The sequence below is a fragment of the Pan paniscus genome, chromosome 4 (assembly GCF_029289425.2).
Source record: "Pan paniscus chromosome 4, NHGRI_mPanPan1-v2.0_pri, whole genome shotgun sequence".
Taxonomy (NCBI): domain Eukaryota; kingdom Metazoa; phylum Chordata; class Mammalia; order Primates; family Hominidae; genus Pan; species Pan paniscus.
The window spans coordinates 117,665,518-117,681,862 of NC_073253.2; the positions used below are offsets into that span (position 1 = coordinate 117,665,518).

The window sequence follows — 16,345 nt, forward strand, 5'->3', positions numbered from 1 at the left end:
ATCATAATTTAGTGTGATCCAGACTTCATACCTTAGCGAAGCCAGAATCATATTGTTCTAACTTAATGATTACATGGAAAAAGAACTGGAGACAACCTCTTAAATACTGGAATGATTGTCCTCAGGCTGTTTAGGTAAACTAGGAGCAATGAATATTACAACTTCTTTAAGGGCTAAGTGGAGATTATTCAAATGCTAAAAATGAAAAAATGAAGATGTGTTCAACGTGCTAATTCACTGGCATAAAAAGAAATGTAGTTTCCCATGAACATGCAATTTTCTTTTTTTTTTTTTTTTTTTTTGATACCAGAAACCTCCATCTCTGACAGCCCCTAAGCCTGTTTCCTGGTTAAGTGGCAGGAGGGGGAGGAAACTGCACATTACACCTGAAAAATATGTTTATGAAAAAGATGCCCAGTTTCAAACTCTTCTCCTTACTCTCTAGCTATAGCCCTATTACATAGTCTAGGCTTTCTATTCCATGGTTTTTCCCTCTGGTCATGAGCCTGGTTCTTGTTTTAATTAAAACGTAAGCTGTATATTCGTAGAAAAAACAACTAGAACTTATTTTGCCTTTACTTAATGAGAGAAAACACAGCAGCTAATTTATTTTGAAGTTTCCCAGACTAGAAAATAACGCACATCCTTTGCAGAACACAAAGTTTAAACTATACATTCTTGTAATCCTGCCATTAGCTGCAGGTCTGCAAGGGAGAGATGACAACACATAAGCACAAAGGTTTAAAGCAGGGTTTTTCTGTCACTGTGAATGGGTTCACAGATTTCTCTCTTCCTATGGAAGCCAGATCCCTATGTCTTAAAAACAAAAACCCTCTGGAATTCTTTGGAGCTATGGTGTATTTATTTTATTAAGAGAGGCCAGTGTGGTGCTCTTAAAAATAGTTTCACACACAGGACTAAAGAAAGCAGAGGCTGAACTCTGGATCTCCTGAGGAGCTCACTCACAGCCACCATCCACCAATGTTGGCCGTGCCGCACACTGAGATAAACTCTTTAACTAAGTTATCTTGTTCAAGCCTCATACATCAGCTTTGCGAGGCAAACTCTGTTTTTATTCCTTTTGGCAGATGAGAAAATTGAGGCTTAGAGAGCTTGTCTGACATTCACAAGGTTACAGGGCCAGGACCTAAATGCAGAACTATTTGGCCACCTTACTCCTCCCCATCTATGCAACTTAGCTGAGTAGTAGTTTCTCTAGACCAGTCACCTCACTCATCACTATCCCTGATTGGCACTGTAGTGATTACAAATTGTTTTTTGGAAGTAAAGGGATTGATAGACATTATAAATAAGTAAAATGAAACCAGCTAATGAGAACTTAAGCAAATCTTTTAATTTTACTGCACCTCAACATTCCCATCCGTTAAATGGTAATACCTCAACCTATTACCCTAAATTTATACACAAACACTCACACATGCACACAGCCACATATATACACATATATACATGTAAGTATTTACACATACAGACATATACACACACATACAAATAGAAGTGAGAGAAATATTCTGTTGCCTTTCTGTATAACTCTGACTGCAACCTTGATGAAAGTTGACTTTTTTGGCAATTGCATAAACTATTTTTTTGTACAGGTCAAATGAGATCAAGATAATAAGTATTCTTCCACTTTTCAATCCTCTTTGGTCAAAGCCTTTGCAACCTAGAGTAATGGCAAAAAATTATGTGGGTTCATTTTCCTAAGGTGCTTGAACCACTGTCTGATAGAAAAATTAATTCTTATGGTAAAATAATCTCACTTTCAGTGAGTTTTCATGTCTTTCTATCACACAGACTGTGCGGCATTTTTACTAAAAATGCCTGCCCTCTTCTGTTTTGTGTGCATCACCTTTTACTCCATTCAATCCCCTGATGCTTCCCCAGATTTTGTTACATTTTGAGAAAGACTCATTTCAAGTAGACTCAGGCAATGACCTGGCATGGGCAAAGAATACAGCTTAGATGTGAAAAAGAGTATAAAGGTATTCAAGGTACAAAGAACCTAGCCTCCCCTTCTCTCTAGCAATGAATATACTGAATAAGATGGACCCTATTGTACTTTCTTCTGTACCTTCTAGAAGGTGACCAACACTTTCATGTGGCCTCTGAGTGGTTCAATCCCTTTTTCACTGTCTCTGTCTGTAAGCCCTGCCCTTCCTAGCAGTCGCCCTGTTCTTATCTATATGGAAACTTTGTTTAGTGCTTCTCCGTGTGATCTAGTTCCAGCAACTGTCCAGAATACCTCAGCTTTATGCAGTGTTTTTTTGTAATATCCTGCATTCAAGGCTAAATTGCCTCTCATTCTTCCCTTCTCCAGCTCAGCATCATCAGAAACCTCATACCTTGTTCTAACATCATATGCCATATGTGTTATCTTGTTTTTCTTAATACCTGCCAGGAAATGAATTAGGAATCATCTAATCCAGAAAAGATGAGTTATATTTTCATATTCTATTGTTAGTGTTAGACCCCAGGACTAGAATCTAGGTTCCCAAACTCCAAATCTTGGACTGGACACCTCTGCCAGAGAAGGTAGAGAATAACTCTACAAATAGAGTGGTTTCTAAGAAGAATGAGCAACCGCTGGATTTTTTAAAATTTTCCCTTTTACTCTGTAGATAGTCCTGGAAGTTCTTATCTTGCCTGATAGTCAATAGAAATTATTAGATTGACTATTGCAGATTATTGACAAAAACTGTTCACCTTTTCATCACAATTAGCTTTTATGCCAATCTAGTCAACAAGCATTTACTAAACATTAACAGAGTACCAGACTTGGTTCTAAACTTGGGGTGAATGACACAGACTTGCTATGCTCTCAAAGTGTGTATAGTATGCTATATTAATAACTAAGCACATTATGAAGTCAGGTTAACTTCATGGTAGGTCATATTTGATTATAGTACTAAACTCCATTCTTGGCAGTGAGTCCTTGTATTTTGACAGTGATTGATTATTGGCTCACAATTAAAAATAGACTATCATTGAAGTTGAACAAGGTTTATGACTGGCCATCTGCCCTACTATAACATACTTTTTTCTTGTAATTCTTTTGTCATTTGTAATTTTTGCTTCTATAATTATGATTACTTTGGCTTCATTTTAAAATGCTGGTTTTGGTACTTTTAAATATAAATAATAATATGATTGCTAACATTTATTGAACACTCAACTGTGCATCAGACACTCTTCCCAGGTTTTATATTACTAGTTCATAATCTTCCCGGACACACCTTAATGAAGGTACAGTCAGAACCTTGTTTTTTACCAGTGAAGAGACTGATATACAAAGGTTAACTAAGATTAATTAGCTAGAAAATGGTGAAGTCAGGATATAATGCAGGTAGTCTGACTCTAGAATCCATATTTGTAACCACTGCGTTGAAAATTACATCTGCTGGGCCCCATGGTCACCTCTGGTTTTCCCAGTTCAGGTAGGTCTCTTCTCCATCCATGTCCACTTCTTATTATACAATATAAGGAGATCATTTAATACTGTGATCTTACCACATTTACCAAGTGGATCTTCATCTCTTGCCTGACTACACATTATATTAATTAAATTAACATTGCAATAGAGTAGTTCCTGATGCACTCTTAAAATGATCAAAAGAGTTACTGAGTTTTCTCAAATACCAACCACAAACAATGTCTTAGCATAAAAGAATTTTAAAAAAACCTCTTAGAATGAAGATATGATAAAAATAAGGTACCAGAGCAAAATTCAAATTTATTTGAAAATAGGATTAGTTATAATAATTTTCATTAATGGAGCCCAAATGGTGGGAAGAAATGTATTTAAAGCAGAGTCTAATAGAGGTATAAAAGTGTGGATCCCCAGTATCTGTACTATGTAGAGGTGGTGGTTGAAATTGGGGGTATAGTTAAGGTCATCTGTGAAAACATGGAATGTGGAAAGAGAAGAATATTCAAAAGATTGAACTGTGCAGAAGTATATTCCATGTGGTGGGGTCTGGACAAAGGCATTTCTACAAAAGAAACTGGAAAGAAGTTTTCAAAGTTAAAGAAATAAAACTAAGGGAACTAAAAAGACAAGGGGGGTGAATTTAAGGAATTTTAAACAACAGTTGATGGTGGCAAATAGGTCATTATAAAGACGAGAGTTGAAAAATGCCCTCTGGATTTTCCAGTTAAGACCCCCTTGGTGGCCCTAATAAGCACAATATCTATTGAGTGGTGGGCAGAATCCTATCGTGAGGGCTGGAGGAGTAAATGCAGAGATGAGGAAATAGAAACACAGAGACAATTCTTTCAAAAGAGATGGCTGATGAATGCAAGAGCAGGAAGGCCCATGCTCAGTCAAGGAGGCAGTGTCTTGAGGTGGTAGTGGTGCTTGCTTATCTTTATAAGACCAGAGGAGAAAGCCAATGCTGAGAGTGGGCTGAGGATAAGGAGAGAGGAAAGAATGGTGGCAGGCAAGAGTCCTTAGGAGATGAGAAAAGAGGAAACCTGAGCCCCAGCAAAGGGTTAGTAGTGGAGAAGCAGACTGTTAGTGCCATGTCCCAAGAGAAGGGGCAATGGAACACAGTTTATGATGGAGGGCATGAAGTCTTCCTGAACTGGAAGGGCAGGCCTTTAGAGGGGAGGCTAAAATTTTAGAAAAATATTATGTTCTGAAAATTTCATTTCAGCTACATGTCTCTGCTGTCACTCCCAGCTTTGCTTGTACACATTATTGCCATTGTTTTTATTGTGTGCCTGTTGAGATACCTGCCTGAATTTTGGAAAACTGTGCGAGAAATCATGAATTTCACCATGGTTGTTTGGATGGCTGGCTTAATTGTTTCTTTTGGAAACTTTTATGGGGCCTTAGTAGTTTGAAAGTCTCTAGCTTGCAAAGGTGCTTGGGATGTTCGTTCTTTCATTTTCTGTGGCTCATTACCATTTGAGTAATGTCTACTCATTCGCTTAGTTGGCTCCAGTTTTCAGGAATAAGGGCCAAAGCTTTTCAGCCCTGAACAATATCTAGGGTGGTCAGAGATCCCCATAGCCCAACGTAGAAATCACGCACTGTCATTATGAATCTCATGCATGTTCCAACTGTTTTGCATGGCATGGTGACAAAACTGACTGGCGTAGGCTGGGATGTATAGAATCATCTTGTGCCATATCAACTCTGTGAAGTTTTTGAAGCTGACTTTTCAGTGTCATCCCTGGGCCACAGACTCTCTTCAGTGAGGAAAGAACAAAGAAAAGCCAAATAATTTACTGAGATAGGCTGAGTTATATTTCCTTTCCTTTCTATTCCCAGCTCGACCCCTCTCTTCCTGCCTCATTAGTTCTCATATCTTCATCTGCTGAGCTTAAAGTCATGGCAGAAATGAAGATGAGGAGGGAAGCTCTGAGGGCACACTTAGAAAACAGGATAAAGAGAAGAGACAGACATTTACTAGAGCTTTACAGTTTGCAAAATGACTGCATCTACGTTATCTCATATAATTATCTATAGTCTTCCACACATAAGGAAACTGAGCCCCAGAGATATTAAATGAATTATTTGTCCAGAACCACAGAGTTAATAAGTGCCAGAACCAGGACTTCAATCCAGATCTTATGGCTCCAAATCCATTGTCCTTTATACAAAAGGTTAAGCCATCAGCCATTACTCATGCTATTAATATATTAAGAATTTTTAAATATAAAATGATTTATTGCTAGACTTGTAATTATGGGTTTTTCTAAGATTAGTGCTATGTAAATATTAACTACTGACATTATTATTATTACTGCCACCAAAATTATGGACTGAGCTATATCCCTGCCTCATTAGTTCTTATGTCTAGAGGAATTTATTTAATTTGGTTTAATAAGTGCCTAGTATCTTGGGTAAATAAAATATTGTCCACACTTTCAGGAAGCAGAGAAAGCATTTAGGTAAACATATAGATGAACCATCCTATGATGAGTTCTGTAATGGACATATGCATAACATCAGGAAATAATATAGGACAATGATTCTCCAACTTCATTGTGCGTTATAATCACCCATATGGCTTGTGAAAAAACAGATCGCTGGGCCCCACCCTCAGAGTTCCTGATTCAGTAGGTCTGGGATGAAGCCCAAGATTATGAATTTCTAACAAATCCTAGGTTGTGTTGATACCACTGGTCCAGAGACCACACTTTGAAAGCTGGCTTTACTTCCTTATGGGGCAGGGGTCAGAAAAGATTTTGTAGAAGTGATACCCAGGAAAAGCTGGAAGAATTAAAAGGAGTTTGCCTAGTGTAATGGGCAGAATGGCATTTCAGGTAGATGGAATAGCATATGTAAAGGTATAGACAGGCAAAACAATGGGTATGGCAACCACCGAGAATTTGTTATTGCCACAATCAGAAGAGAAGTAGACAATGCGAGATGAGGCTGAGCTCATGGAAGGCTTCATGTGCCATGCTAAGGCATATGGTCTTTGTCCTATAGGCTGTGCAGAGCCTTAGTCAAATTTTTATTTCAGAAAGCTAATTAATTCTAGTGTTAGTATAAAGGCCTGGAGGAAGGTCCCACTTACTACTTAAACATGAAAGAGCTCCTTTGAATGTCTATAATATTATGCCCAGGGATTAGTCAATATGTACACGTCTTGTTATTTCAGTTAAACAGTTAATCAGTCCCTGTGTGCCATGCACATATACAAGTCAAAAATATCATTCTTTCCCTCAAGTGCTTATGGAAGCCAACACCTACAGATAAGAAACACCACAGCACATGACAATGCAGAAACTTATTTACCAAGGGGAGAAAAGAGAAAAGTCAGTAAGGGCTAAAGCAATCAGCCAGGGCTTCATGGAGAAGCAGAACACAGCTGGCCTTGCCTTGTGAAATGGTGGCATTTGCCTGGCTAGAGGAGGGCATTGCATGAATGGGGGACCCCCGAGTAAAGGAACAGAAAGCAAACAAAATTTTGGAAGCACAGGGACAGTGAAGAAGCTGAGGCAGCTGGTCAACCTTTGGCAGAGCTCTTCTTCAGACATGGTAGAGAAGTGGAAAAGAAGTCTGGAAAACAAATTTAGATCAAAAGTCTATGTTCACTGGGAATAACCTCTGGAAGACTTCTAGAAAAAGAATAAATTATAGAGATAGAAAATGTAATGCTTCTTCATTAACTGCAAGCCCCCTCTTCACTCTTCTCACCCAAGGACAATAGGAGTCAAGGGAACAGGCTACAAAAGCTTGGATTGGAGGACACAGACAGGGAAGATGCAATGGGCTTTGGTTCCCATAGGGCCAAACTGACAGTAGTTGCTGCCCTGGGAGCTTGCCATTGTCCTGAGAATGAGGTATGTTGGCGAACTGACAGTTACTTATAAAAGGCCATCTGTCCTGTGAACTGGGATGAAGGCCTGGGAAGCCTTCCATTTCAGCTCCCAGATGGTAGCACAATGCATACTTGCAAGGGAGACTTCTTGGATCATTTGCTCATTCCCAAATTTGCAAATATGAAAACATTTTTAGATGTTGGTTTTGTGAGTTATGTGTTTCCTGTGCATTTCTTCACATCACAGCTTAACAATCTTCACAGCACTCCCTTAAGCCTTTTCTTCCATCCAAGGAGCAATGTTTATACTTACTGAAACAGATCCACAAATTGATTTTGTCTTGTGTCTTTATAAAAAATGATGGACTTGTTCACAATGTAGATTAGAGTCATTGCTGAATTTGATGTTCATATACCCTTAAAATTTTCCAAAACTTTAATTTTTCTGGATAAACTGTCATCTTTTTTAGATTGCTATACTTTTTATTTCTATTCCCAGGAGTAGCAAATGATATTTTCTTCACAGTTATTGTTACCAGAGAATGAAAATATATGCCTTCACCAAAGTGACTTCCTATGTGACTCTTGGTAGAGAGGCAAAGTGCCACAAGTGATTTAGGTTGAGGCAGTGGCAGTGACTCACCTAGGCTAGTGTCCGCCTGTAACTCAGTTCCCACACCAGCCAGGTACTGCTCAAATGTAAACCTCATCAAATTAAAACTTACTGTACACTATGGGCCTTTGAGGCCAAATAGGAAAAGTTGAAGCTACAGCGAATACATCAGAGATTCTGATATGTCTGACTTTGGGGTGGGAGATGGCAGTTAGGAAGCATGTGCCTCGAAATACAGATAGCAGCTCACCCATTTTAATCAGATATATATCATTAAGCCCAGTGAACAAACCTTAGTGAATTTTTCATTAACTGTATTTAAACACAATTCATCTTAAATTTCCTCTTTCTAAACTCTTGCCTTGGATGAAAAGAAAAAAAAAAAGAGTGAGACTTTGCCAAAGGGTGTTTCATGGGACACATGGCAACCAAAACAAAAGGCCCAATTTTAATTGAATTATAGACTGTATAATTATCTAACCTGTACCAGCTGGTCTCAAGAAGCCACCAGAGTCCTTAGAGAGCTTGTACTTGGCCAGAAACATAAGGTACCTTATTAGTACCAAGAAAAATGCCTTGTGTACCTGTGCTACCCCAGACCCCCAAAGAACATAATGCGAAAGGAAAAAAATACTTACAGGTTAATTTTGGGTTTAAGAGGTAGTCATCCCTCCCTCTGAGCATGTGGGTGGGTTTGCTAAAGCACCTGTAGTCTCAGAGGCATGGCCAATATAAACAGGATGTTATTGCATCAGACAGGTAAGGGTAATTTCCCTAATTAGTCATTTGAGATTTCACTTTTCACTTGGAAATACTGGAAATTTAATTTGTTTGTGACATGCGGTTGGCAAACTGACAATATCTACAACGTTCCCACCCTATGTCTTGCTGTCCTGGTATCCCGGGGAAAGCACAAGGAAGTCTCAATGCAGACGCTTTGCTTCATCTATTGACATCAAGCTAACTAAAGTACCTTCTTACTGATAAATGTGTCCTAATTACACATTCCTCACTTGTAATGCTAGAGTAATCCTAATGAGTTTCTTGTGATCATTTTTCTTTTAGATTAAATGCTTTTTCTCAATCCCCCCAAATTTTGCAATGGTGAAGTAATTTATGATACAAGCTCATTTACTTTAAGAACATTGTCCTTAGAGGTAAAAAGCAAAATAGTTTCAGGGAGCTGCATTTTATGAATTAAGGTATGAATGTGATTGAAGATAGTCCCTGACTTGGCCTTTGATTAAAGAACAACTTCATTTTATTTATTTTATTTTAAAACACCCTCCTCTAAAGAAAGACTGATTGGCATCACATGTTGTCTTCATAAATCATAGCTATTGATTTTACATTTGTTTTAGCTCTTCCAATTGTATGCCCCCTTGTGTCATAATTTATCCTGAAAGCCAGCCTCTGAGTCGGTGCTGAAACTGAGCCTGGAGGGTGGTTTCTTTCCACTCAAACTAATCTATATGTGAAAGAGATGAGCTTTCAAACACAGAACCACACCCCTCTTGCTTTTTATGACATTACCCTGGTATTTCCCATGGAGATAATGGATGCTACACAGTAAAATCTGTGGCAAGTGGCAACATTAGGAACTTTTGCATAGTCCAGTCAGCATCGGCACAGACATGTCTCCTGACTGCCCCGGATGCTGCAGGAAGCCAGGTGCTCCCGTACTTGGCTTTTCATACACAAGCTCACCCTTAGGATTCAGAATGCAATTATTAAGGCCATCTTGAAACTCTCAGGGTCAGACAGTTCTTTCATCTTCCACAAGTAGCAGAAGTGATAAGAGGGAGAGAGTGTCTGCTGGCTACACCCCACCTTTTTTTGTTAAAGAAGGGGTGCCCAGCCCTCTTTTTAAACTGCATGTGGTTAGATGCTGCAGGTAGATCTTAGGATGCTGCCAGGTCACCACGCAGCCCATTTAGGGTAAAATGAGATAAATTTTCTGAATATACATATTGTGCCCAAGTATCACTTATTGTGTTTTGTTTTTCTGGCCAATCTGAGTGAATGCTCGCATTTTAAATTATTTTATGCCCTCTCTTCTCTGGCTTCCCATTCAGTATTCAGTCACATCACTCAAGACGATCCCAGAACTGTGCCGAAGATGCGATACGCAAAACGAAGACAGATCAGGTAGGTTTTGCTCCTCCCCTCTTCTCCTTATCCTGGCTCAGTGTTAATGGCTCCTGGAAAGCTGTTTTTCCTCACACTGGTCCCCCCTGCTTTCAGTTTTCTTTTCTCTTTACGGCTTCTCCACTCACACCACCCCCCACCTCATGCCCTGCCTTCAACAAACAGATGTTAGGTCATCTGAAAGAGGATAGCAGGACAGGGAGGCCCTAATGAGGACTCAGCTGTATACAGATAAATAAATATGGGAGATCATCTCGGCATCTCCAAACCACAATATATGCAGCAATTTACTGAAAACCCGAGAAACCATTGGTGACAAAACATAATGATGCAGGCGCCAATGAAAAAATGTTGGATGCATTTACTACCCATATGGCAAGGACCAGCTTGGGGAATGGTGCTTTGCCAAAGTCAGAAACCCTATCAGAGATGCGACATGATAGAATCTGCAATAAGGCATACTGTAACAGTTAAGATTAAAGCAAAGGCTTTGGAGTTTAATAGTGTAAACTAAACAGAGAATTATGGCATATAGATGAAAACCAGCTGGTCGACCTTTTCTCTTTACACCCCCAACCCCCAAGAATAAAAAAGTACATTCTGAGTTGTTTTCCCTCTGTAAATCAAGTTAAGCTTTTCTTCTTTTCCTTCTATGATGGGCAAAAATGAAAATAAAAAAGGATGTTGATGGGAGTGATACCATGGTATTAAACTATGAAATGATGTTTATTATTTTTCCAAGTAATTACTCTATGGCATCACCATTAACCTTCCCAAAGCTGGACCTACTCTGATAGTCACTAGAATCCTGAGAACCAGATAATCCTCAAATTATGTGTATTGTGTTTAAAAATAAATAGATGTGCCTTACCTATACAGCTACTAGAATTCTAGGCCTTTCTAATGGAAAGGATTTTTTACAAAGCTAATTTACTTTTCCGCTGGACTGTTTGTTTTCCTTTGACATTTTTCTTAGGAGAGACAGGAAAAATAATTAGTCTTTCTAGGTTTGTTTATCTTGGTTTTTTTTGTGTGTGTGAGTGAAAGTAATGCTTCAATGTTTGGGTCAGAAACATCACAGAAGATAGTTTTCAGTTCAAATAAAAGCTTTTACTTACCTTCACTTATTTTTTATTTCAAAAACATTCAAGTTCATATAGGATTTAATAGAGGCTCTTGGCTATAAGTCTTATAAGGATGTGTCTTCTTAAAAGGCAGTGCCCATTTCAAACTTGAACCAATGACTATGATCAATGACACAGGTAGCTGACTGCAGTGGAGAGGCTGCCAAGGTCATAGTCACCAGGCCTAGGTTTGAGTTAGAGTTCAGGCACTTATCAGCTAAATGACCTTGAATCTGTGACTAGTTATCTACAAAATAGAGAAGATACGTGTACTAATGTTGCCTGGCTGTCCTTAGGATCAAAATTAGGTGATGTATCAAAAGGTTACTTTGCAGACACAAGATTTTCTTTTTTCTTTAATTGGATGTAGGGAATAAGAGAGAAGAAAAAATAGCAAATACTTTATCAGGGCTTAATGTGCTGGGTACTGTTGTAAGCACTTTACTTACATCAATCCCATTAATCCTAAAATACTTGTGAGCTAAGTACTATTGGGATATTTATATTATAGATGGGGAAACTGAGGAACAGAGATGAGAAGTTAAATATCTTACCCAGAGTCACACAGCAATTAAGTTACAGAGCTGGGATTCAAACCCCAGGAAGTCTACTTCCAGATTCTGTTATATTATCCCTTACATATACTACCCTTCCAGATAGTTTGACTTAGTGGTAATAATTTACTTTTAAGACATTATCCTTTTAAATCTTTACAAGTCAGCATTTTCCCTGATTAAGTTTAAATTATTTTTTCCATTAAATGGTGACTCTTACCAAGTTAAGTGAATAAACAGAAACCTTTAGTTTTTCCCAGGGCTGGTACATTCCATTCTCTCCAGGTCTTACAATTTCTAGTCATCTCCACAATAAATGATGGTAGACTTTTCTTCCGTGGTTGAGGAGGAGGCCAGTTTCAAACTTAGAAGCTTTTGAACTTTACTCACAGCAAAGGCACAGTGCTCAAGGTAATCAGTAATCAGACCTGACAGGAAATGGATTATGAGGGAAAGACTCAGGACTCTTAATGGAATTGCATGTACATTTCCAATTTGATGGACCATTTGGAGGCTGGGAAACTGCATTCTGATAGATCGAGAGTGATCCTAGAAAAAGGAACCCACGGAAAAATGTGTCTGCCCACAGCATCACTGTAGAATTATCCATGGGCCCCTCTGAAAGAAATCTCAACGTGATGAAGTTTTCGGAGCTGGTTTCCTAAAGAATTGAGGCATTCTCAATCAGTTCCATAGGCATCCAGATGTAGAAATAACCCTCCTCCCCCTGTCTTTCTTGTAAATCAGCCACATAGAAGGAGTTTGCTCCAGGAAAGCTAGCAGATTTCTATCTTTTCAAACAGACGCAGCAGAATGCACTTTGGCTTCTGAGAAAAGTCCACATCTTCTTTGGGATGGGGCACTCTCAGGGGAAACTTCCTCAACCGTCTGTCACTTACAGTATACCTGATATCGTTTGGATCTCTGTTCCCCCCCCAAACCTCATGTTGAATGGTAAACCCTAATGTTGGAGGCGGTGCCTGGTGGGAGGTGACTGGATCATGAGGGTGGATTTCTCATGAATGGTTTAGCGCCATCTCCTTGGTACCATCCTTGTGATGGTGAGTGAGTTCTCATGAGATCTGGTTTAAAAGTTTGTAATACCTCTCCTACTCTGTCTCCTGCTTCTGCACCCACCACGTGATATGCCTCATTCCCCCTTTGCCGTCTGCCATAATTGGAAGCTTCCTGAGGCTGTCGCAGAAGCAGAAGCCGCTATGCTTCCTGTACAGCCTGCAGAATCATGAGCCAATTAAACCTCCTTTCTTTATAAATTACCCAATCTCGGGTATTTCTTTATAGCAGTGCAGGAATAGACTAATATGATACCCCACGAGACAAAGACATTTCTCTTTACCTTTCTAGAATAGTTACACACTTGCTATTTTGTATAGATTGTCAAATGTTAACATCTATCCTTGTACATATTATGTCTTTGACCAGATGTTCTCATTTACTCTCTTATTTATTTATTCAACAAATATGTGTTGAGTGTCCTCTGGCCCAGGTACTGAGGACATGGTAAAGAACAAGACAGACAAGGCCTCTGTGCTCATGAAGCTTACATTCTACTGGCAGTGACAGCCAAAAGGCAAGCAAACAGATAAACAAGGTCACCACAGATAGAGAGAAGAGGCAACATGAGAGACTGTGGTAATTTTTAGGAGCTGGGGAGGGAGGGAGGTCTTAGGGCATCAGGGAATATTAGAAGGCCCCAGCCATGAGAAAACCAGCAAAGAGTGTTGAAGGCAGAGGAACTAGTAATTGCAAAGTGCCTAAGCCAGGAATGAGCTTAGCAAGTATGAGGAAGAAAAAACCAGTGTAGCTGCAGCATGGTGATCAGAATGAGGAGCAGTAGGAGATGAAGGCAGAGAGATGATCAGGGTCAGACTCCTTGGGGAGTTCAGATTTTATGCTTAGTGCAGTGAAGAGCAATGCCAGCAGGATTCCAATTTTTCTAAAATCTTATGACCTGGAAAGAAGCCTCAGCATGTAGAATCATAACTCTCACTAAGAGAAAGGACTTTCAAAATCATCTAGTCTGCAAGAAAGAGCAAGTGAGAAAGTACAAATAATAAAGCAAATGGGTAAAATGCTGACAACTGATGAATGTGGATAAAAGGTCTACAGCTATTTTTTGTACTGTTTTCATTTTTGCAACTATTGTATACATTTATTTAAAAGTGAAAAATATAAGAGTTACACACAAATAAAAAGTTTTCTAAAAGGCAAAAAAGAAAAAAAATAGGTAGTCCAAAGCCAATCAGATCTTTGAAGGTAATCCTCCTTATCCCAACCACAGGGTCATGTAGCCTGTACTTCATCAATTTAGCAACAGGGAGAGCACAATCTCACAAGGCAGCACATCCATAAAGGTTAATGCTTTACCTGCCCAAAGTCAGTGTTCGTTGAATTTCCACTCATTGATCCTGGTTCTTCCTTTGGAACCACAGAAAAGGACAGTCCCTCCTGGCCAAGAGTGCCACTAGGTGTGTGGAGACAGCAGTCACTCTTGGGCCTGTCTTCTCCAGAAGAACATTTCCTTCCTCAGTGCTGAGTGTGTGCTGCTCATTCTTTTCACTCTCCTGTGGATACAGTACAGTTACCAGCATCCCTCTTAAAGTGGAGTGCCCAGAACCAAACCAAAGGTTCCTCCACATGTGGTCTGCTCAGAAACCTGTCAGCCCCACAGAACAGTCCCCTGGGTTTCCCACATATCTTTTCTGCTTTCCCAAGTAGGGCTGTCCATTCTGCCTGCTTCCTGAGTGTCCTCAGAGGAGCTGGAGTGTAAAACGAGCCGTGTTTGTGGCCCTTGGAAGCCCCTCTGTGAGACACGCAGCCTAGGGCTCACCTCACTTCATCCCTGCAGCTTTAGTGGTGGGCTCCAAGAATGGAAAATGGCAATGTTGTCAGAGGCCTGGAAGTCATCTCCTTGCACCTTCCACTGGCTCACCAATGCCCACAAATCCTCCTTAGGAGTGCCCTTTCTTTAGCTAGAAGCTTTGATTCCTATTGAAGTCTATGTTTTCCCCTAACAGGAATAATATTTTAAACTATTCTCCATCAATTACACTGCGGTAGGACTGTTTCAAATTTTTGTGAGAAAAGTGGTTTAGAAAGAAAGGAAGTGCAAGGGAATTGGAGATGCCACAAGGTAGGAAGGAAGCAAAAAACTAGGAGTGGGAAGCCTGAGAATGAACTGCCTGTGCATGGAGATGCACAGGTGCTATTGAGGTTTCTGAGTTGTTTCATAAGCCAGCAGTGTGCCAGGCATTGTGCCAGGCCTCTGTAAGCAGCATATTTATCCTCAAAATAATTATCAGAGGGAGAAGCATTACTGTGCCTATTTTATTGATGAGGAAACTGAGGCTCACAGAGGGTAAATAATGTGCACAAAGTTCTAGAGCTAACAAGTGGATGTGAAACTTGCTCTACAGTCTCCAGACCCCCTGTGGGTAAGCTGACTCAATTGAGGGGTAATTTATTCCAGAGAACCATGTGTAGCAACTAGTTTGGGGCAAGGATTAGCAGAAACGAAGTTACGTGTAAAAAAAAAAATGCACCTAAAAAAGGAAGTTATCTGTGGAACTTTTGCACGCATTCTCTGCTTAATATCTACTACTCATGTGGGAAAAGAGGACAGCACAAGGCAGTGAATGTTAATTCTTCTCTATGGTTTTCTCCAAATGAGGACAAAAAATACATTATGGTGACATATGGTGTTCAAATCAAAACATATTCAGTTTCATTGATTTAGAGTTTTTAAAAATTAATTGGGCATTCAAATACACATTTGTCTCAATTCATGCTGCTTTAAATGTGATTCTTTCAAAATCTGTATCTGCTAAACTCATTGTATAATTTTCTTATGAAAGAAGGCAGATAAATATTAATACTGCTTCACATCTGAAAATTTAGATGTGCTGGATTTAGAAAGTTCAGTTGTGTAAAAGTAATAAATGACCCTGTAATGTGTCTGAGAATGGATTCTGAAAAAAATTTTATACCTAAATAATATAAAGTGTTACTTGTATGACAATGAGTAAAGGAAACAGTACTTTTTAAACTTGGTGTCTGGCATTAAAGTCATGTAGGTTGTACATTTAAAAGCATTGCAAATTCGCTATATTTTTGAACCCGGTGCATGCAAATTTTGTGACAAACCCTAAACCTACAAAGATAAAATATGTGATGTTCTAAGATTAAAGGGATTTAAGCCAGCACCTAAAATAATAAGTTGACATGAAATTTGTCCTGTAGATGCTGTTATGACATAGTTGGTGATGCTAAATATATAAACCTCCTGTTTTCAATATTTGTTAAGGTTTAATGCTAAAAGCTTGAAAGTGAAGGTTGGTATGGCAGTTTGAATTGAAAAGCTTGCTGATTAATCCATTTCACAGGATGTAATGTAAACTGGACTCTAAAGAGCAGGGAAACACATTTTCTAAGATCTCAATCAAGAAAATGAACACTTCAACCTGATGCAGCAAGAAACCTAGCATTTATGACAAAGAAATGTTTCTTTAACTAGAGTAAAAATTTACAGATAAGACATCTAGAAGAGATTGTTTATCAAATAAAACAATTATTTTTATTGTTTAACAAAAT

The 16,345-nt window shown here is 39.1% G+C and overlaps 1 protein-coding gene across 17 annotated transcripts in view; it reads left to right on the forward strand.

Moving 5' to 3' along the window:
- The window catches only part of SNCAIP (synuclein alpha interacting protein), a 154,989-nt gene that overhangs the window by 83,811 nt on the left and 54,833 nt on the right, over positions 1-16,345 (forward strand). For 10 of the 17 annotated variants that reach the window (XM_034960402.2, XM_055112582.1, XM_055112584.1 and 7 more), the window contains one exon: positions 9,984-10,056. In XM_034960402.2, the coding sequence (XP_034816293.2) occupies positions 9,984-10,056 (73 nt within the window). Of the gene's footprint in view, positions 1-7,176; positions 7,318-9,983; positions 10,057-16,345 lie in introns of all 17 variants that reach the window. The other 7 variants (XM_055112575.1, XM_055112577.1, XM_055112579.1 and 4 more) reach the window with 1 other exon arrangement.